Here is a 23,863-nt window from a genome sequence, read left to right on the forward strand (position 1 = left end):
AGCTGCTGTGCTGTTCTCGGAAGCTATGGTTAAGTCCCATCTAAGATTTTGCTGCACTTAAGGCGTAAGGTTTGAGGGAAATCACTGCTTATTATGTATAAAATATATAATCACTGCTCATTATTACGTGCAGAGCCACTGGTTATCTTTTTCACTCCTACTTGAGCGTTACTCACAACAGCTGAGAATATATCCAGAGTTGGTGCTAAGCACATCTGAAAACAAAATAGCAAACACGCTGCAGATGCATGAAAAGCTTTACAAGTAAAGAAAGGTTTCCAGACATTTATTTCTGGAACTGTACACCAGGTATTAAAATACAACAAATACAAAATAATGCTCAAAAAAATCAGTGTTTATGTACAAATATTAAAACCAATGCAACGATAGCGACTTCCTCTTGAACATCTGACTGATACTACAGCATGTTCCGATTGTCACTAAGTTTACTGTTATGCACAGGGTACTCGCTTTGAGAATAACTGGGATCTCTGCTTTATTAAGAGGACTATGACCATACTGTGTCTTACAACTGATAGCAATTTCCTTTTTTTTTTTTCTTTTTTCTTTATTTTTCAGTGAAAAATAGGAATGAAAGAAAAAATAGTAACCTGGTAATTACTTTATAAATTACACTGTATATTTAGTTTCTCGATCTGTAGGCAATGTGCTTGTGGTGCTGGGCAAGCAGTGACCCCGTTGGTCAGTCGATCCATTAGTTTACATTCAAAGTTAAAGTATGCACTAGAGGCTTTGGTTAAATTACGTAGTATCGTTACGTTCTACTGCATCTGAAGTTCTCAAACACTTTTGACCCTCAGCTTTAAAAACTGAAAACAAAACAATTGCACACTTCATTGACCTAATTGTACACAATTTAGTATTCTTCAGACAGTATCGTACACCCTTCAAGTAAATTCAGCAGTTTGACCATGACGAGAGAAAAACTAAACACGTAGAAATCTATCATGAGAAGACGATGCGTGACTAAGAAAAGTAAAGGTATTGCTATAATCACAGCACCAGTTACACTTCTAAATGAATCAGCTATCCTCCTCAGGCTCCCTGTAGGTTAAAAGGATACATTTACCAACACTGCAATTGCCCATTGTGGATTTTTGGTTTGTCTGTATGAAGAAGTGTGGCAAAGGACAAAGAATTTATCACAGTTCGTTACAAGAATTGTGCTCCACCCCCCCAGAACCAAAGCAACACCATTTCTTCCTATGCTTGCAGTTCAGTTATCTTCGTGCTGACTTCTAAAACACAATTCTTTTAATAAACAGTAACAAGTCCTCCATTTAAATGCTTAAAATGAGAGAAAAATAAGTAAGTCCAGCTTTTAAAAGAAAAAAAAAATAAAATTCAATAAATAGCTATTTTACATGGATAAAGTCATAGTGGTACAAATTTATGAATGTCACATCAAGCATGCACAAAAATGTTCCTATACACAGAAGTAGTCAGAAAATATTGAAATAGATATCTAAAAAGATATGAAGAATTTACATATTTACAAAATCTTGCAAATTATTGCCTCATTTTAACAAGGAATTAAAAGTAAACGATACCAGCTAGCTGGCCAACAGGCCAAACAAGATCAGCATTTAAAAACCTATCAGACTAGCTGGAATTCATTTTTCTCTCATACCATTTTCTGCATTTTGGTCAAAAGTCTCTATTTAAATAACTAAAGTGTCCGTTCAACTTGCTGACAATCCATACCTTAGACAAGCCCCTGTCTACATTAAGATCCCAGCAATGCATAGATAAACTGAATATATTACTGCATCAGCTAATGAGAATGGGCATGTTCATTTAAGTGCAACTGGTATAAGCATTCAGTCATCTCTCTATAATGATTTTTATACACACCAGCCACTCGCTGTAAACCCATACATAAAACTTGAATGTATAACAACGAAGGATTATGGGCAGTATTTTACAAAATTACATAAAATGTGTTGATTCGCCAACAGAAAGAAACAAGGTACAAAGTTCAGCACAAAACACAGCAACAAGAAGCTCACAACTTGGCTAAAAAATGTCAGAGTACAACACAGGGCCCAGGCTACCTGTTATTTACTGTGTACTTGGCAGAATTACATACTTCAGATGTGTCAGTTAAAAATGGATTACAACACTTCCTATACTTTTGTCCACTGTGCTAAATTGATTTGTTTTTAATACGGTAAATGTGCTATTGTGTAAACACTTCAAAGCAATCTTCATTACAATGCTGTAAAGAAAACTCCATACTCTGCATCCAAGACTCAGGATGTCAATGCAGTTCACAGTATGCATAATAAATACCCTCTTCCCTTTCAAATACTAAAGTCACTACTTTCTAGTTACTCAGCACGACCTTGAAGCAACCATTACAAATATCAACAAGGCAAACTTAACCACTTGAATAACGAAAACAAGGTAGTGGCAATTAAATTTGTAACACGAGGAAAAGCGGTCATCTTCCTGAAATGAGGTTCCCAGCTTCATTAAAACTGCATGTTTTATGCTACAAAATATCTTACTTGGTTTGGTTCAACTCCACCTCAAGAATCAGAACAAGCTGCTGCAAGACAAACTTTCTGGATGGTTGAATCACACTCCATGATGAAAACAAAACAAAATATTACTGAAGCAATTACAGTTGCTTTTACGTGAAGTTTTTTTCCTCATCCTTTCCTATTTGACCAGTGTAGCAAAGTGCCTTTTTTCAGCCCATGACCTTGCCAAAGCAAACAAATGAAATTCACACTAAAGAAAGGCTTTTAAATACACACCTCAAGGCTCTACTACTTCTACATAAACTAGACAGTCCCTTTAACACTTTGAACTGCAGTGCTCCAAGTAATTTGTCTTCCAAAACACAGACTGTTCAGTGGTAAATCCTAAGCTGCGCAGACTGCAGCGCTCTGCAACATCAGCTGCCTTAGGAAAGTTATACAAGAACATTATTCTTCAAAGTTGTGGACAAACACACCAGAACACAACAGCCTAATACACATTCTCTGTTTACGCCAGTAAGTTAAAGTACACAGACACTCCTGGCAATATAATTACTTGTGTACGGTAGCCATGGCCTGTAATTCTGCAACAGCATCCAAGTGTAGGTCTTCATACTTTACTCATGGTAAGTTCCTTGTGCTAGCTTCCACCAAGATGAACTTGCTGTTTTGTAAACTGAAGTGCTCTAGTTTAGTATCACATGAGAGAAGGTTCCATTTAAAAAACATCCTTGTGTGTTTGTGCAGTTTAAATTAAAGAAGCCTATCCCTGCCTTTATAAGAAAAAAAAACAAAAAAACAAAAATGCTACATTGCACAGGGATCAGGATAGGTACCTGTAAACATTGTTATTCCACTGTATCTGTTACAGCAAAAGTAACTTAGGCTAAAAAGCCACTCCAATCAGTTCAGAAGTTCTGTGCTGGTTTTGAGTTGGTGGCCTCTGTCTACAGGCTTTAAAAAAATAAAATAAAATAAAAAAAAAAATTGAAGCAGAGCTTAAAGCTGCACCACAGAGTTCTCTTAGTCCCAAACTCTGCCAAATATCATACGACATTTCCACATTTATGGACTGAAAAAAGAAATTACTCTTGATAAATCAAGATATAGTTCTATACATACAAAGACATCACTGATGTCATACAGTTCAAACTTCCAGTGAAAGACTAAGCAAACCTGACAGCTCCCATCAAGTTTACTACTACTGCATAATATACCCACTGTTTGTTTCACTTCCCACAGTCATTCTGAATGAAGGGCAGTGTGTTGGTGAAGAGTGTGGGTGTTGATAAAACCATTTGTCTCATTTGAAGATAGACTGCTGAAGTCAGCCACTGAAACAGCCATTTTGGCACTGGTAATATGATGTGTGTGGTTCTCAAAGTCCACACCAAGGTTATTTACAGAGACGTCATTCATGAACGATTCTGGGACAGCAATTCCCATTTTCAATCTCTTTGCAGGTCTTTCTGTCTCTTCACTGCACATGTTCATTGGGTTTAGCTCTGAATGATAAAAGCCAGTCTCAAATAAATTAAAACAATCACTTTCACCATTGCTTGGCAAGTTAAGCAGTTCTTCTGTTCCAACAGGCACATGATTAACTGGTGCTCGGGGTAAGCTGTCCATAGGAGAAAAAGCATCATCCAGGCAGTTCACATCTGAAGTGTGGCAGACTGTTGCTACGCTGTTTGTCAATGCTGGAAAAAAATATGAAACCAAGGTAAATGAAATGGCATTTTATGAAATCACAAGATTTTATATTTTTTTGGCCTTGATTTACCTGTCAGCTCATTGGCAGTGATGGAGTTCAGAATGCTTAGCTGTTGATCAGGAATGGTTTCTGTTCGACTATTAGATGTTAAGACTGAAGAATGCACTGCTCCACCATGGGCTTCTGCTTCATCTACCAAACGATCCATGTAATCTCTAGAACAATAATACGTTCATAACGGGTTATTTAACATGAAGTCAAGGCCTAGAATGATGATGGATTTGATTTCAGTTAGCATAGCTACTGCAGCATGCTGCAATGATGGGAAGGGAAAAAATCTTCTACATTTAAGATTTGCTACAGCTAGCATATACCAATATTGTACTTACGTTACGCCGGGATGAAGATTGTATTTCTTCTTTCCAAATCTCGTCTGTTGTGCAAAGAAATCATAGCGCTCTGACTTCTTCCACATGTAATAGAAAGCCACACACTCAGCAACTGTTCTGCTTCTTACCTGAAGGAAGGCAAGAAAAATAGACCAGATTTATGTGGAGCCGCTTTGCCATCTCCCCAGTTCCCATATCCCTGTCAGCTTTACTAAGTGTCTGGAACAAAACAACTAAGAGATCTCACAGAGATCTGCAGTTTCAAATAACTGCAGAAACGTACACAAATAACTGATAAATGAACAACATTAAATATTCAAACAACAACAAAAAAAATGCATTCTTGTTGAAAAAATGTTAAGGACTCGTAAAACTCATTTTGATCTACGTTAATGGTTCACCTTATTCACCAAAATAGGCACTGCTACGCAAAGTCAGATTCTCAGAGAAACTGCTACTTCTACCTATACTCTTACAGAAGACAGAATCATAGAATCATTTAGGCTGGACATCACCTCTGGGACTACCAAATCCAATTGTTAACCTAGCACTACCAAGTTTACCACTAAATCATGTCCCTAAGCACCACATCTATGTGTCTTTTAAATGCCTCCAGGAATGGTGATAACTACTTCCCCAGGCAGCTCCAATGCTTCATAACCTTTTCAGTGAAGAAATTTCTAATATCCACCCTAAGCCTCCCTTGGTGCAACTTGAGACCACTTCCTCTCGTCCTCATTCATTGTTGGGGAGAAAAGACCGACCTCATAACAACCTCCTTTGAAGCATCTGTAGAGAGTGATAAGGTCTCTCTGGAACCTCCTTTTCTCCAGCCTAAACGATCCCAGCTCCCTCAACTGCTCTTCATAAGACTTGTTCTCCAAACCCTTTGCCAGCTTCACTGACCTTCCTTGGACACTCCCTGGCACCTCAAAGTCTTTTTTGTATTGAGGGGCCCAAAACGGAGCATGGTACCTGAGGTGCATTCTTTCTCACCAGGGCTGAGTCTAAGACAATAACTTCTGTAGGCCTACTGGCCACACAGTTCCTGAAACCTGTGAACACAGCTGCCTCATGTTCAGCTGGCTGTCAACCAGTAACACCAGGTCCCTTTCTGCCAGGCACCTTTGCAGTCAAACTTCCTCAAACTCGCATCACTGCATAGGGTTGTTACTACCCAAGTAGAGCACCCAGCATTTCACCTTGTTGAATGCCATACAACTGGATGTTGTCCATCAATGCAGCCTAGCCAGATCTTTCTACCCTTAAGCAAATGAACTCTCCCGGATGGTACTGTCTGCACCACAACTCTTTGGGCCCAGCCACTCAGCCAGTTTTTTACCCAATGAAGTGTACATGCATCCAAGCCATGAGCAGACAGTTTCTCCAGAATAATTCTTCAAATCATGTGCCTTCCTGCATGTTGTAAAAATTATTAAAAATACATACTTTTAAATGATTTTTTCCTATCTCTAGTGAATTACTATTTATTGGTAAGGTGCATTTAAAGTCTCAGCTGCCCAAAGGTTTCTCATAGGACAGGTTAAGGCAGATATCGAGCAGGCCTAGCTGATTGTTCTTCAACAGCAACTACAATGCTGTAAAGTTTACCTAAACTATGGCAAATACACCAGACTCCTAAAGAAAAAGATATCCTCAAGATGACATCAAACAATAAAAGAAGTATGGAAAAAAATTGGAAATATGAATATTGTCAACTGTACCACAAAGTACTATCTTTTTATTTTAAAAAATATCATTCTTATTCTTCATGTTCAGAAAAGTCAATTATAAGTAATCCAAATCAAAATTAGAACTCCATAATTAGTCAGAAAACAGAACCCTGGTTGACGATTACACCACTTTCTTCAAAAACATGAAGAGCTAAGCCTGTTTCTGTGCAGTTACACCCTCCTGATGACAGAGACTTAAGACAGTTTCCCCTCATGGTCTTAATGAAGAAGTACTATACTTCTAGAAGAGAGAGACATTTAAACTAAAATATAATATAAACACATAAATATAAGTGATGTCAATTTAAGTCAGCTTCAGAGATGGTACACTGTCTCATTCAGACCTTCCAATGATACATGCTGTAAAGTTAACACAAAAAAAGTCAAGCTCGATGTAACATGGTAGCTCTTATTCCACACTCCTGCATGAATGTCACAGATGGTCAGCATTTTATCATCTACTAATTCTTCCATTTAATTGTAAAACACTAACCTTGTTTTTTTGGATGAGATGAAAGTCTTTACCATAAATCAGAAGAGCATGTTCAAAACTTCTGCATTCTTCTTCTGTCCATGCTGTCATCTCTTCTAGACAGTAACAAAAATAACACTTAGAATTTATTTTTGCTTAAGAAAACTTTTCACAGAGAGTAAAATAACTGTGTTGTTAATGCACAAATACAGAAACACACTCTAAAACTACAGGTCAGTTATCTGGACTCATTTTTTTATATGCTGTATAGATATCCTCTCTGAAATATAACATTCTTTTTTTATAAAGATTCATAAAAGTTTGATTTCTAAAATCTTTCATCCTTGAGGGCAAAGGACATTAAAGAATTCTTATATGTCGTTTTTGAAGAAGTGTGTTATCAAAAAGAAACAAGGCTTAAAAGTACCACCAGAGTATCACTGAGATTATTCCTCTGAAGTACTTCTTTTACATAGGACACAAAGAGCAGTGATTGTTGGAAAAAGGAGCAACAACTTGTTTGCTCCAAAAACCTGCAGACTGTAAAACTGAATTTAGTTTTAAAAGTAAAAATAAAATCGCTTAAAAAAAAAGCATGTAAGCAAAGGGTTAATATATTGCATGGTTCTCTGTGCTTTTCCTAATATACGATCTAAGCAAGGTATTCAAACTATTTGAGTACATCAGTTCTGTTTCAAATATTGTTGCTTTCCTGGATCTAAGTAAATAAAAATACAAATAAAAGAGAGATTTTCAAAATGATAATTCAAAAAACTTCAGCTTTCAGTCAGGGAAAAAAAATCTCAAAACATTTCTGGAAGCAAACACTGAAACAAAGACCTTCCTGCTCCCAGATGAAGGCTCTAAGTATATGACTATGAAGTCATTTTCTTTTTTTCTCAACCCATTAATTTTGCACTACTTTCTACAGAGTTCTCAGCCTTCAAAGAGAAGATCTCCATGTAAAGTCTCACAGTTAAGAAAACACCTCAAGAAATGTGGATTTTAACTCTCATCAAGAGAACAAGCAGTGAACTTCAGCAAGTAGCACAGACCATACCATAAAACCAAAAGGACAGGAATTGAGAGTGTTATCATTCTTCACTATTTTTAATGAGGACATTCTAAGTCCCATTTGAGCAGGGCAGTGGTGAGGAGTGTGAGTACCAGTCCTTACATAACAGGGCTTCCAAGTCACAAAGAGGCAGAGCTATTTTTCAATCCCAGAACAGGAAATTAGATCCTGGAGAGTTGGGGGATTTAGGACATTGTATTTCTACTGTTTGGCCCTCTTCCTGTACATGAGCTTTCTAAGCAGGGCACTGATATTCCTTATAGTTCCATTAAGTTGTATATTATCTGGTATAAATGACATCAGATTACAGTTGACCATGATCTCAAACAGGCACTATCACTGAGTGAGAGCAGTCTCATGGAAGAAAAATCACAGCTTCCTGTCCATCCGTCAGTCTGTATTATTCTTACAATAGAAGCAGAGGAAAGAAGGAAATAAAAGCTGTAAAATCTGATCTTGCAAACTTGTATAAAGTTGGAAACTTCTCTAGTAGAAAATTCCAAATGACCAGCCAGATTACACTTGCCTGTGCTATATATATATCATGGCAACAGAAATGCCTGTCAATGTTTCTTACATGGTGTTTTTCTACACAAGTTTTACAATTCTTTCATTCAAATACACTTTTCTGAAAAATCAGGAACTATTTCTTACCCTGAGATGCTTTTCCATTTGAACAGTACCTCTCAATTGCTTCTTTAACATTATGGCTACTCTTCAGAAGTTCATACAGTGCCTGTAAAATAAAAGAACTCAGTGTTTGCAAACATCAAATCTAAACTTACAAAGCCAGTTTTTCAGTGAGCACATATCATGTCAAAGAGAATCTGTCTTTATAGATGATAAAAACATTAAAATAACAACCGAAAACAAAACCTTCCCAGAGTTGAAGCAAATACAGAATGTGAGAAGCAATTATTAAAAAATCTGAATCTGTCAAAAGTGTGGCAATCAGAAGCTTCGCAACAGTGCCAACATTATTTGTGTTAATTAAGTATTATTTAAATGTCAAATAAGATCCTGATAACATCTGATGAAAATAAAACAGAGAAACAAAACATCAGAGAAACTAAGTATTGCTACCTTTATAATACAAGCAGAGAAAGAAACACATGTTAATTACAAAGCAATATGTCACAAATAGAACAGGATACTAAACATACTTGTTCATTATCCCGTGTATGTAGCCCTTCCGGAATTCTGCCAATTAATTTTTCATTTCCTGTTCTTAAGGAGGTTTCAAAAAGGTATTCTTTAACTTTACTTTCTGAGATCACATCAGGTTTCCAAAGTAGATGATCTTCATTTTCATATGCTGTTGAAACAGAAATACATTAACACCAAGTATGACATTTTAAAGACTATAACATAAAAACCTATTTTGCAAAGATAGTGAATGCAGAAGAAACAAAATACCACATTTCTTGTAAACTGTGGATTACTTTTTGTCCAAAAGCCTTGGTTAAGAGACAGACTTGCAGAACGATACGGTGAAGAGATTCAGGTTCTAAGAAAATCAGATAATGGAGGACAAAACTCTTCAGTCTACAGAGGCCTAGTCCATTGACTGATGGATGATCAAGTCAAATTACCTAATGATATACATCATCTTCATACAAATTCAGCTGCTGCACAGAGCTGAGCCATGAGCAACACTGCATACGGTATGGGATGGCAGATTTAGGGAAAGGAAAAAAAAAAATACAAAAACCTGGTGCATAACAGCAGTTAAGAGAGAGAATTGTGAAACAATCCCACAGTCCACAAAGTCAGTGCAGGAGGTGCTCCAGACATGGCACAGGACAGGCCCATGGTGGAGCAGGCTGCCCCCCCGCAGTCCATGGACACCAAGTGGAGCAGATCCTCCTGTGCAGCCATGGTGGAGCTCATGGTGCAGCAGTGATGTGGACTGGAGGATGCTGCAGCCCATTGTAAGATCCCAAGAGGAGCTGTCCCAGGGCTGAAAGCATCACCTGTGGAGAGGACCCTGCCATGGGGCAGGGAGGCTGAGGGAGACCTGTGCTGGAGCACTGTGGTCCTGAAGGATAGGCATTGTGGCACAAGCCATGCTGGAGCAGTGCTTGGAGAGCTGCTGCCAGCTGGGGATGGATGGCATTCCATTGGAGAGACCCACGTGGAACAAGGTCAGAGACTGAACCACAGTAACGTGTTCCAGACTGACTGCATCCCCCAATCCCTGCTCCCCTGTGCTACTCAGGAGGTGGTAGGAGGAAGGGAAGTAGGCAGGGAAGTAGGATTTAGTAGCTTGCTTTTAATTCTCATTGCTCTAGCCTGTTTGTAACAGGCAATAAATAACATTCACCCTCATATGCTGTCTGTCTTGCCTGCAATGGCAATTGTTGAATTATCTCCCTGTCTTATCACAATTTTTAAGCCCTTTTTTATCCTATTTTCTTTCCCTCATCCTCTGGGGAAGGAAAATAAGGGAACAGTGAAATGGAATTTAGCTAGCCATCAGTTCAAAGCACCACAAGATGTTTCGAAGAAGTAATCTGTATTTAACAGTAAAGAGATATAACATAATACTTTAACATTTCGAATATCATATGGTAGAGGGAAAGAGAAGAGAAGGATGTAACAAACTAGTCATTTTTAAGTAAAATTTTTCTAAGCATATGTAGCAGAATGGAATTCAGGTGTGAAGATTGCAATTTCTTTTTCTGTTTACTAATGACCATATACTGTAAACAGCTTGTACACTGCATATTTTACAAGTAAACAAGATGCATAGTCCTTCTTTGTAGTACACTGAAACCAGATATGCACTTCTTAAGTAGCATGTTTGACAAGACATTAGCTTAGCGGCCACATGAAAAAAGTTGGCCTGAAACTTTGCCAACCTGTGCACACATTTAAATTCTAGATTAAGCTACAAAATCTGTTACTCCAATCAACTTATGTGATTAACACTGCACTTAATGCTTCATGCATACTCTTAGCAATGCAAAATCAGAGTTATTCACACAAAAGCACAGTGGCTGTTACTATGGAAGAGGCAAAGAGCATTCTCAAACCTCTCATATAACTGCAGGAAACAGTATAATGCAAAGGTGAGAAATAGAATTACCCCTGCTCAGAAAGTGCTGTTATGGCATAAGAATACAAAAAGCTTTCACAGAGACATGTTACAAATGTAACATTCACAGAAGAACCAAACTGCTATTTATCAACTCCACCAGCTGGGACTACGAAACAAAGATATAATTCCATTTGTCATAATATTACCACTTCTTCATGGAGTACAGATGAGGCTTTCAGAGTGACTTTTTACACAGGGGAGGGGATGATTTCTGGATTACTGTAGTATAATTACAAAACTCTGAAGCCCAGGCAGTGAAGTAAATGCAGTGTGTTCCAGAGCACTTCCAGCCAGATCAGAGACAGGTCCAGCCCCTCAGAATGCTGCTGATGCTCAGATTCAATTTCCTTCTTTTAAAATCAGCCACTATAATCCAGTATTTCCATGCCTACTATTCTCAAGAGATGTCCCTGGGCTCTCCAATCTGAGAGCTACCTCATTGCTGGCCATATATTCAAGACTTACACCAGTTCTCTCCAGCACCAGGAAAGTTATCAGGTTTACCCCCTTTCTGGCATCCTCTGGTTATTCTCTAGCTCATGGCTGATACTAAAAAGGGATGTATAAAGAGCAAAAGGACTACACATATTAGTCTTGCTTTTATTCCTCTGCTTCAAGCAATTGGTAAGCATCAAGACTGAATCTTATGAAGAAGGAAACTGTTCTTGTCCCTAAGGCAATACAAGAGATGTTCACTCACTAATGCTTCCAGCTCTATAATAAACATTCACCTCCTCTGTCACAAAGCATCATTCTTACAAAAGTACAGAAGCAGTTTATTATGATATAAAAACTTGACATGCTTCATTGGAATAATATTCCCACAAAATCTTGGAGTTTTAAAATGATTAACTGACAGAATAAGGAGAAATTACAGAAAAAAAAACCCAAAAAAACAAAAAAAAACCACCTTCCATTTATCAACGTACCTCCTAAACAGTTACAAATTTCACATCTGTTCCATACACAAGTTAACTTAACTCAGAACTTGTGGGTTTGTTTTTATTTTTAATTTCACAGCTGCATATACTGCATTTTTCCCCACAGGGAAGACTTTAAAAGATACCAAATAAAACTCTTAGTTATTTTTTTCTGTTCTAACACAACTACATCTTTTAACCTAAACCTACAGAAGAACAGCATCATACCGAAAACATCACATCTCACAGATGGCAAAATGTGCCACAATCTGCATTGTCTGCTCATTCTTTCGCCCACACAATTTTGCTCACAAAAAAACACAAGTAAAGAAAAACAACATTAAGAACATCTGAAATGTTAATTAAGTTAAACACTCACAGTCCAATTAGGATAATCCAAGGAAAGTTTTTCATTCCTGACCTAGTATTTGTTGTCTCCTCTGCCTACCAGATACTTCAGAACAAATGCTGTAATACACCTTCCTGTATATTCTTGAGAATGCCATCTTGGAGCTGTAAAATCACACATCTGGGAAGTCATTATACGGCTGCACAACCTCAGTTTTCCAGTATTTTTAATGTCTCTGAGATTTTAACTAAAAGATTAACTGTACTCAAAATGTAAATTCTGTTTTTTCATCAACTGCTGTACGTAAGCATATGATAAAAAGTAGCATAGTCAGAAAAACATACCTTTCTCATTATCGCTGTGTCTGCCAAGGTACGGTGGAATTTCAGCCTGATACTGTGAACCAACCATTATTTCCTGAAGATGCAACAAAGGAAAAGAAGTATTAGCTTAACACTTTTCATATGGAAGCATAAAAAAGCACTATTAACTTGGCATTCAGCAGAGAATTCCAGAGTTAAGGTATGTACTAAAAATCTTAACATAATTTTCTTAATAATAAAGACTTTATTTTAACTTATTGTCTGCTTGAAGAAATAGTTATTACCTTTCTCAGATCTTCAGATGAGTTACCATTGTCTGCTTCAACATCTTCACCATCTGATTCTTTATCTCCATCACATGTAGTGTTTGCTTCAGACAGAAAAAAAAATAACCTTGGTTTTAGCTAGGCAAGCCTTTATTACCTAGCAAAGTCTACAATCAGAAGATTTAACTGAAGCACACATTCAAAACATTCTTTCAAACAAAACTGACACAACATGTAGTGAAGATGGAGCAGCAATACACAACATAGAATAAGCAAAAAAAAACAGCTCTGATTATTGTTTTCTATCTCCCCCCCCCTTCAAGTATTTTGAAGAACAGATAATATTTTAGAATTTGGAAAAGATCCTGGTACTGAGTACTGAAGTAATTCCACTTTCAAGATGTGTAACCCTTGGTAGAATGGAAGCTACCGTTATAAGATGAAAGCTACTTTTGTCTTCTCAAAGTATAACAATCTCCAAAGCAGGGCTGTAATTTTAACTTCATTATGCATAACTAGAATCATCAACATCAGAGACCACATCTAACAATGTACAGACTGAGGCTGTTCTTTGGTCATTATTATATTCTCCAGTCTACTTCCTTTTGCTGTTAGAAATAGCAGATAACAAGCTGCATGGACTTACAACATAGCAATATGCCTAGATAATTACACAAAATTATTTGTTACTATTTGATCCAAATCAGGTGTCGGAAATGCTTAACTTAATCTTATCTTTCTCCCAGAGAAATGGACAGGAAACAGAAGAAAAGGAGAAACTTTCTGTTGTACAGAAAACTAGTATTTCCCATCATTTGATTTTAAAATGTCCAATCAAAAATTCAGACAGAGAAAGAGTATCATCCTCTTGTTGGCAGCTGAAAACAAAGACGGTTTCTTAATCCTGAGCAAGATGAGAGGTTAATCACCTTTTATTGTCATCACAAAGCTGCCACATTTCCAGTGTCATATTCATTATTAGTTCACAAGTAACCTTACTGACTACATTTAAATGCCAGCAAATTTGGGTTTAGTTTAATTTTAAAAGAGTTATAACTTTTAAGGTTTTATTATCTCCCTTTCAGTGAGTATCTTATCTTGCTGCTGATGCTGTAGTTTAAAAACCACAACTGTAAGTGACTGAGCAAGCACATCATCTTTATCATCCTTCTCTAGAAAGGTGAACTCTTCCAGAAATAGCTTAAGATAGCTAAATTAAAACCACGATAAAATTATTCACATTGTTCTAAATCCGCTACGCCAGCATACAAACTGCAATAAGCAGAGAGGAATATGTGAGCCAGGATGAATAACTGAATCACTGGTTCTCAAATTTTTTCCACCACTGCTCTACAGGTAATGCAGTCTTGGTGGTCAAGGGTTCAAGGGCCCCATCCCATATAAAACCACTTTCTTTCACCCTAAGAATTCCTATAGAAATGTGCTGTTATGCGTGAAAGGAAATAATGACAAAGAAATCACAGCTTTACTCACATCCTTAGGTTGAATAGAAGACTCAGTTTAAAACAGCAGTTAAATTTTAGTAGTGAAAGACTAACTTAAAAGAACTGGTAATATATATATGTTATTTGTTAAAACAGTGAAAAATCACAGCACTCTTCAACAACTCAAGTAATTGCAGAAATGGGTGGTATTTTTAGAGACATTAGTTGGGCTTTAAGCAAAAAAAAGAGTATAAAGTACAGCATCAAGTACAGGTCTTTCAGGTAATTAGAAATGATGATCAAAGATGGCATCCATGTACAACATCTTACAAAGCGCTGTTCCTCAACTCCCAGTAAAATCAGTGGTACGCTGTGATTTTTAAACTTTAAGTTAGTAAGCTGAAAGCAATCCTTGAACTGTTTTGAGAATTATAATAAAACTAGTTCTCCTACATCGCAATGGCCGAGGAAAAAAATCTGTAGCCTCATGTGAAGTAACAGATGGCGTCAAGTCATCAGCAGAGGACTGTGTTTCTTCATCATCACCCGACAAGAGGTCTTTAGCTATTTCTTCCTGTATCATAAAAATAAAAATAAATAAATAAATAAGCAACCTCAAACTCGAAATGTCTATAATAAGCATAGCCTGGTGAGCACCTAGATTCATCTCAGACGCTTCTCCAACTGCTTCCAGCAGAAAACACCAAAACTGCCTCAAAAGTCTGCAGTGTAAAGAAGGCCAAAATTCTAATGGAACTTAGAGAGGCTGTTACCTCCTGAACTCTGAAAAAAGACAAATAGAGCTGACAGGCACATTTGCATGCTTTACAGAAAATAGATAATTGGTTATCTTCCCAAAATACAACAAAAAATAGTATCTAAAAAGTATCCATCAGTTAAAAAAAGACAAAAAGAAGAAAAGGCAGAAGAAGCTGAATTTCTCCATTATCAGACATGCTTGAAGTTAGGAAGGGAAAGAACTGCATTTTTGTAGCCTCAACACAGTTGTGAATCCTGATGAGAATCCAATGCACAGAGCCATAATTATACCCTACTTTCTATGGAGCTTACCACTACATCATACTTACAAAAAGTAAATATATACATATATATCTATACATATAAGTGTGTATACATACATACACACACATATTTTCTACGTACAGATTTTATAATCCAAACTACTAATTGGAATTGCATTATTACAAAACATAAGATTAAAATCTCAGAAATCAGTGTTAGACAGAAGCAGAAGTTTCAAGTTTTTACATCAGCAGCAGAACACACAGACACTGCAGACAAATACAATCTTACTCTCATTCCCCCAAGGAAGCTAAGATCTGCCTGAATAATATACATCTGAAAGAGATATTCCAAAGCATCATCCAGAAGTGTGTTATCAAGTTATCCACACAAACTTTGATACATTTTATGTATGCTGGAATCCAGAATTATCCTTTCTGCATATTGCATATGTTAAAATAAAATGTATGAAAGCTGCTCCAAAACTAATGCCTCCGATTTCACTATGTTGGCCCATGATGTCAGAGGTGGAAATCAGTGGTATGGCAGCAGAGATCGAACCTTACCACTTAACATTTTGTTGCCATTCAACAGATTTCAGCAGAGGGGCAGTCTGACAAAGTGATGTCTGACATGGAAGTGCATCTTAAGCAAAGGTGCGTCACTGAATTCCTCCACGTGGAAAAAATGGCACCCACTGACACTCATCAACACTTGCTGAACATTTATGATGACCAAAGAGTGGAAGTGAGCATCACAAGGAGAGTGGTGCATTTCAGCAGTGGTGGCAGCAGTGTGACAGGTAAGCTGTGCTCCAGGTGGCTGTGCATATCTTTACTGGCAACACGCAGGCACTTGTTCAGCACTGGAGAAAATGCACAACTAATGATGGTGAGTGAGTTGGAAAAAAGAGTATTCTGTAGCTGAGAATTTGCTCTATTATATAGCGTTACCACTGTCTTTGTATCTGTTCCCATTTCCATGGAAATAAATAGGAGGCATCACTTTCAGAGCAATTTACACATCTCTGCAGAAAAAATCCCACTTCTATTTTGCAAAAAACAAAACAATCCCTTCTCTTCCTCACAAAAAAAAAAAAAAGACCAACCAAAACCACACACAAATGTAGTCTTTTAGATGTGTTTTAAAATAATAGCTAACTTATCTTTCATTTGAATACACTGTCACTGAAATTCCTACGCATTTCTAAGTGCATTAATTACAAGAGAAACAGATTTTCAGGGTCCATGAATGATCAGTAAATTCAGAATAATATAGTTATTATTGATTATATTATATTGAAATTAACAATGATTAATATTTTATAACATCGAGAGATAGTAAAATGTAATCTGAGGTCACCAGGATTTCTGCTTTTGTACTGTAATATTGGGGAAGATGGTTCTGACTTACTTTATCTAGAGTCATATCTGGAAGTTCATCTGCAAGTTCACTTGGAGAGCTATCCGCACTGGAACCTGCCATAACTGGAATTGTCGGTTCATAGCCATAGAATGCCAGCAAATCTTCCAACGGCATGTTTCCTTCCTAATACAAGAGGATTTACAAACATTTCAACACGTTACCAAATACCTCTGAACAGTTCAGACCTGCAAGGAAAATATGTATTTTGATAGACTGAAGATTTAAAATATTTTCAGGCACAGTACTGAAATAATTCATCACCGCTTCTCTCTTGGGACATCACTATTAGCCATCAAGCTATCCAAGAAACCTGCTTACCAGATAAAACTAAGCAGTACTTGATGACTAAAAATTCGCTCAAAACCTGATTCATACTGCACAGCACGATTTACTCATATTTCTTCAAAACAGTGGTACACCAGATACACAACATCTCCCATAGAAAAGACAACTGCTGTAAAACTCAAACATTTTAGCACGACAAGCTACTTACAGCTACACGTGTGCATTCAAAAACCCACTAAAGTAGATCCAAATACCAACTTCTTATTCTTCATTTCCTATACAACATATCTTACAGTGACTGCTGCTGAGAAGTTAATAGGAGTAACACAGTTGTATCAGAAGAGGTTTAAACTAGACATAAGAAAGAATAACTCCTCTCAGAGGGTTCAGGCACTAGAACGGCTACCCAGGGAGGTGGTGGAGTTGCCGTCCCTGGCAGTGTTCAATGGGCATCTGGATGAGGAGCTACAAGATATGGTTTAGTGGTTTGTTGTAGCTACGGTAAAGGGAGGACAGTTGGACTAGATGATCTTGTAGGACCTCTCCAACCTCGTGATTCTATGAGTCTATGAATCAGTTAACAATTCAGAAGGCAAGGAAAGTCAAGAGAAAGATGGATTTATAATGGAGCTGATTCTTTTTCCTAACTGTTTTTGTTCAAGTGATTTTACTAAATATCATGTGTGCATCCTAAGACAACTAATAAGACCATGAATTGTAGAGAGTTGCCTTACTGAAGCCATCAAAGAATTAGAAATACTTTCCGATATTCATATACCTCTGAAAATTAAATCACCTTAAAAACTTTCTTGGTGAACTCATATACTGATTAAATTACTTGTTTTCTTTAGTCAGTTAAGGTTTAAGTCCTACAAAGACTTTTCACAAGGGATACACGCAAATACATGTACAAGTCTTTCAGGACCCACACCTAAACTAATAATGTATTTAAGATAAGTAGTTCTTGATTCTTTTTCCTTCCATTACAGAGACCATTTTGTGGAGTAATAACTCCAGTTTAACCATTAGACTTGGCAAGATACTTAGTTACCTTAATCACAAACTCATAATCAGCAAGAATATAATTATAAAGGTAGTACAACAAAAAACAAGGAATATAAAGACTGTTAGCTCCATAATTGGAAAAAAAAAAAAAAAGTGCAGGCTCCAAAAATACAGTTTTGTATTTGAATTCAGAAAATACACCATTTCAGAGCTCTTTATCAAAATCTGCAGTTACACTGAGTGATTTAAATGGGTCACTGAACGGTAATGCAAGTAGCACCAATTTGTGAGTGTTCAGCATTCAGGAGTCATTTAAAATGGGTGATCCACCGATGCAGATGAACAAGAGATAAAGAGATATAAACAGGAAAAATACATAATTAAACAGCATAAAATACAACAGGAAAAGCAAACACGCATGTTGGTCATTCTGTACAACTGCTAAATGCCAAACCAATGAAACTGAGAAGGAAATTTACACAGCAAGCAATGGTGACCTATCATGCCTGAAACATGAACATCTTCCAGATTAAAAAAAAACCTACACGACTGAACAACAGAATGAAATACAGCTAGTTGTCACTTATTACTACTCAAAATGCATCCAACTTCTAAAATTACAACTAATAAAAAGCGTTATTAAATAATATGGCTCCAAAACCAGTTTTGGTAACTTCCCTCTAAAGTTTAAGCATTCTTAAAAGAAAAAGAACGTGAATTTAACATAAAACCTTTGAAAAGCCAGTTCAGCCTTTCTGTGAGGATACACTGCCATACCCTAACTATGATTTCCTCTTTTTAAACAAGCTGCAGATACGCTCTGCAGGACACTACATTACACAATCCAAACTGAGGAATGGATTGATTGCTTTTCTCAGGTCAGCGCAACACCCATGGACATTTGAAAAAGCCACTCTTACCTTTTCTAAATCTTCAATTTCAGAACCGAAATTTTTACTTTCTTCCATCATTTCCTCCTCTTCAAGAGTTCGCTCATCATCATAATCATGTACCAGCATTTCAGCAGAAGGGTCAAAGTCATGATCTTCAGATGATAAAGAGCCAACTATCAAAAAAGCCTAATATGAGACAAATTGTCTACAACATACAAAATTACACCACAGAAGAAGTTAAGGTTACATAAGTTCTTTTACATGCAAGTACAGAATTCTGAGTAGAACGACTCGAGCAAAATCCCAACTGCTTTACAAATTCAGCTGTTTTAGTTGGTATTCCCTCCTCAAATTTACAAGGAATAGGTACCATTTTTCCTCTAGCATTACAGAGTGAGTGTTTGAAAGAACTATCCAAATTACTGAAACAAAGTTTCAAAAACTACAGAAGAGACTGTTCAAAGCAACCTTGAAACTATCCCAAAAGATTCCAGATTCTGCAAGCATGTCAGCTGTATTTCATAAATTGAAGAGACTGATATGTAATTTCTGGTTCTGTTTATCATTATTTGTATGGTAACTAGCCTAGTTTTTCACTGGTACATATTTAACCTAGCTTACAATCAACTGTAAGCGCTCTTACAATCAGCTTCCTACTAACTGCAACATAATGACTGAGATTCGCTGCAGGTCAGTTAAGCCTCACTGACATTTTATGAAAACTAGCTCAACTCTTAGCACTTGATCTAGAAAGAACAAACATGTCAGAATCTCAGGAAATATAGCGTAAAACACACTGGACATAACAAAGTGTTTCCAATAGATCCCAATACTCCATCAATCATGGTGATACTTCTGTGGTCAATACCCAACAGGATACCCATAAATAAAGTACTGTCATTATTTTAAATGCATTTTGTCAACTGTTGGAAAAGTTAACAGAAGACTCAACAAGTTATATACATGTGTATATTCTGGACCACAAAGTCAGTGTTCTGCAGTGAAAACTACTGAAACATAAGGTTGTTTTGCTCTTTAACGTTCATTTGCTTATAGCTTTCAGGCTGGAGAAAACAAAATTATCAGGATATTGCTCTTTTACTTCTAGTTTCCTCCTCTGGTTGTTACACATTAGTGCTCTGCTGAAATCTTAAGAGCAGCGGGGAAAAAATATTAAGAATCATTCCCACAGAAGAACTTATTTTCTTGATTCTCTAAAGATTTATAAATCTTCAATCTTCTTGTCAGAAAAATTAAAGCAGTGTTTCTCAGGCCATTGCTTCTGGCCTTCAAAGAGACATCTGAATACCTAACATTTCTGAGTCTTACAGCATCTAATTAATTTTTCAGTAATTATGCGAAGGATATGCCACTTACATGCAGGTAATTAATATAAACTTTAGCTATAAATATAAACATTTAGCTTGCTCAAGACCATACTGTGCAAATTCATAATACTATGCCATAAGGAAACATTCAGGCCCCAAATGCTTGTTATTCACATGCAATTCATATTACGGCCTCGTGGATCACTCAGCACAGCCGATAGTAGTAATAAAATTACAATAAATACATTACATGTTGGATATTTCTCCTGTTGGCTCTTACATCCCAGTCCCACAGCTTTTCAAGAACTGACAACTATCTTTACCTAGCATACAAATATATTTACCCATACATACATATATGCTCATGATTGTTCTTTCTAATTGCTCTTCTAACTCATTTTATGTTTGAATAACTGAAATGGACCATTGACACAACTCTCGGGCTTCAGATAAAAAAAGTCCCACTCAGCAGCTCTAACACTCAATATCCAATTTAAAAACATACTTAAGTAATATTAGGTCATTAAATTAAGCTAGAGCAGTTAAACAGAAAAGAAAGAACTAATGTGGAAAGCATTTAAATGCAAGCAAGCGCACTCCCCAGATAAGGATTCATGAAAAGCCCCGCTGCCATTACACACATTCACTTGCACAAAGTAATCCAAGAACCTAAAAGGTGGTTCCAGCTTCAATAATAGTGTGTAATTATACTTTTAAACACTTTCTGATATTACGAAGAAGGCAAAAATTCACATAAACTCGCAGTTATTAGCGAGAAGCACTTGCTCTCTCAGTCTCCCCTGAGTGCACAGTTTTCCTAAGATGCTGACTGAAAAGTGCATAAAACTTTGTTTTCATTTGGGCCCCAAGCAGCCAATTACTAACTGCGACTGGAGTTAAGGGAAGAACTCCACAGCGTGCATCCCTCTCCTTAAAACCAGGCAGACGATTAGTTACTTGAACGTGAAGCGCTAGAAAGGCTAGGAGGCAAGAGGGGATGGTTGCGGGAAGGAGCAGGAGGAGAGCGCGGCGTGTGGCGGCGGGCGGGGTGCCGGGCCGGGGCTGGCGAGGACGAACCTGGGCTCGAACTCCCAAAGGAAGCCTGCGGGGAGAGCAGAGGGTCGAGCGGGTGAGAATGGGGCCGCATCCCATACAGCAGGTCGAGTCCCCTCTCCCGTTCGTCCCCTTTCGCCGCGCCCCGTTGCAGGCCGCTAGCCTTCGCCTCCCACCCAACGGCCCCTGCATCCCACCGCCCGCTGCCCTCCCTCCATCGCTTGCCCGCGTCCCACCTGCCGCTCTCCGTCCCTCCACCCCCGGCCCAGAGTCCTCGCAGCGCGGTACCCGGCTCGGCGCTCCCGCTGCCCGCGTCCCCAGCTCGGGCGGGACATGACAGCGGCCGGCAGCGCAGACAGCCGGACCGGCCACCGCCTCTCCCCGGCTGGCAGCCCGGGGCTCGCTCCTCCTCCCTCCCTCCGGGCATTTCTCTACCGCCCGCGCTGCGGCGGCTCCACCCGGGCCCGCGCCCCCCACGGCCCCACGGCGGCAGCCGCGCATCCCCGTGCGCCGGGCCCCGCCGGCCTCCCGCGGGCTGCGAACCCGGCACAGCGCAGCGCCGCCCGCCGCGCGGCCTACTCGCGCAGCCTCCCGCTGCCCCGCCGCCGGCCGCCCCAACGGCCGCCCCCCCGGCCCGCCGGGCTCTCCCGCGCCGCCGGGCCGCCCCGGAGCCTCCTCGCAGGGATGGCCGGGCGGACCCGGAGGGTCGGGCGGGCGCGGGACCCCTCGGGGAGCCGGCCGAACCCCGGCGCCCCGGCCCGCTTTCCCCGCTCACCTCCGCCATATTGGGACGATCGGGCTGAGCGACGGCGCTGCGCCGAGTGCCCGGATGGGGCCGCTAAGCCAATGGCAGCCGCCGAGCCCCAGCCGGAGCCGGCCGGGAGGGAGCGGGGAGACCGGCGGGACCGGGCTGGGGCGGAGGAGGCGGCACCGGGCCCGGAGCAGCCCCGGGACCACACCCACCTCCGGCGGAGCGGCACTCCCGCCCTGACCGCCGGGAGCGCTCTGCCCGCATCACCCGGCCCTGCCCCGCCGGATGGGGGCGCTGGGCGCCCGGCGCAGCCCGGGGCGTCTCTCGGCAGGTGTCCGCACCCGGACCGAGCCGAGTCTGGCTGAGGGGGCGCCGGGCCTTGTGCGGGGTTCACCCGGGGCGGCGGAAGCCCGAGAGCCGCCCTGAATTCTGCTCCGTTTTGGTAGCCGGCTGCGATATCTGCTGCTGCTGCCTCCGTGTCCGGCCCAACGGAGGATGAGTAGTTATTCTTGCGTCTCCTGTTCGAACGGTCACGAATTAGGGAGCAAGGCATTCATGCCGTGCTCTCGTCGATTGCGTACTGAGGCTTAAAAAGATATAACGAGATTTACTATGCAGAGCGTTTTCCGTACTTAAAACTGAATGTGTTATATGTCCAAAGAAATATCTACTCCATTCTTAGTGATACGTTTTGTCCTGTTGCACAAGAAGTGGGAATCAAGCCATCTTCGGCTTGATTGTGGATCCCCAGCTGTTTGAACTTCGGAATTACATATCTCTGCTCCCAGCCGGGACAGTGCCTGCCACACCGACACTGAGCAGCGGTCTGCCTGAGGGCTGTGCATGGCTGCAGGAGAGCTTCAGGTCTCTATCCTGTCCTGAGCACACAGGAGACTAAATGCTGAGCCCTGACGTAAACCTCCTGCTCACAGAGCCCCCACCCAACAACCTCACGCCACCAAAACCTTGCCATGTAACCCAATGCATTCCACACTCAGCTTTGTTTATTTAAGAATTGTCATTAAAACATACATTCATCACAACCATCACTCAAAACAACCAAAAAGAATTCCCCACACCATAATCACGGTAAGATCACACTCTCTAGCCCATGCCCCTTACTGAAGAAACGACACATATTCAACACTTAGATGATAAGTTCTTTAGAACTGTTTAATTCTCAGTGTCCAGCACATGTTTTGCCAGTTTCCCATTTATCCTTATCTCAAACCAAGTCCCACACTGGGCGCTGAAAAGGACTGTGCAGTTTCACACCGATGAGCTGCTGAGCTCTGCTGCCTGGCTCTCTCCCTTCTTCTCAAAGGGGAGAAAAGACAATGAAATAAAGGATCAAGAGTTGAGATAAGGACAGAGAGATCACTCATCAGTTGCCATTACAGGCAAAACAGACTTAGCACAGGGGAACGAATATGTTCTATGGCTTATTAGTGACAGACTAGAGCAGTGAGAGCTGGGCTTGCAGACTGTGCAAAGATTCCAAACTGATGTAGGTGTGTAAGTAGTGGGATTCTGTGTGGTTTTATTTATTCTGTTGGTGGCTGTTGCTCCTAGAAACAGAGTAAATTAACTCAGGTCTTATGCTGCTCTGCTGAGTCTACTCCAGTTCCATTATATAAACAATTCAGGTGTCTCCGAACTACAGAACAGCCCAAGGTGGAGACACATCTACTCTTGATGTACCAGTGGGAACAACGTTTGCAATGTAAAAATTGCAACAGAAAGGCATTCTGTTGGGAAATTGTTGTCAGTTTCCTGAAAAAGTCACAGTCACAAGCAGGTCCAGCCT

At 39.6% G+C, this 23,863-nt stretch overlaps 1 protein-coding gene across 6 annotated transcripts; it reads right to left on the reverse strand.

Moving 5' to 3' along the window:
• Positions 1 to 270: 270 nt before the first annotated feature.
• Positions 271 to 22,229, reverse strand: MIER3 (MIER family member 3). Of its 6 annotated transcripts, none has more exons than XM_015848757.2 (13): positions 22,081 to 22,229; positions 21,330 to 21,354; positions 18,952 to 19,076; positions 16,730 to 16,864; positions 14,747 to 14,867; positions 12,867 to 12,952; positions 12,604 to 12,676; positions 9,054 to 9,205; positions 8,545 to 8,626; positions 6,837 to 6,931; positions 4,611 to 4,738; positions 4,291 to 4,436; positions 271 to 4,207 (listed from the first exon to the last, which is right to left on the reverse strand). In XM_015848757.2, the coding sequence occupies exons 1-13, from the start codon at positions 22,087 to 22,089 to the stop codon at positions 3,750 to 3,752; spliced, it is 1,635 nt and encodes a 544-aa protein (XP_015704243.1). In that variant the 5' UTR covers positions 22,090 to 22,229; the 3' UTR covers positions 271 to 3,749. The 6 variants fall into 6 exon arrangements, with proteins under 6 accessions (XP_015704243.1, XP_015704242.1, XP_015704241.1 ...); XM_015848756.2 differs by having other exon boundaries at positions 6,837 to 6,928; positions 18,952 to 19,097; XM_015848755.2 differs by having other exon boundaries at positions 18,952 to 19,097.
• Positions 22,230 to 23,863: the final 1,634 nt, after the last annotated feature.

This window comes from Coturnix japonica, chromosome Z (genome assembly GCF_001577835.2).
Source record: "Coturnix japonica isolate 7356 chromosome Z, Coturnix japonica 2.1, whole genome shotgun sequence".
NCBI classification, from domain to species: Eukaryota; Metazoa; Chordata; class Aves; order Galliformes; family Phasianidae; genus Coturnix; species Coturnix japonica.

Bases quoted from the DNA above. Each gene is read 5' to 3' on its own strand.
- MIER3 (XM_015848755.2), bottom strand. The intron at 14,868-16,729 runs GTAAGTCAGAAC...TTTATGATACAG, and splicing joins CAGATATGACTCTAGATAAA to GAAGAAATAGCTAAAGACCT. The intron at 4,208-4,290 runs GTAAATCAAGGC...ATTTTTTTCCAG, and splicing joins CACTGCCAATGAGCTGACAG to CATTGACAAACAGCGTAGCA.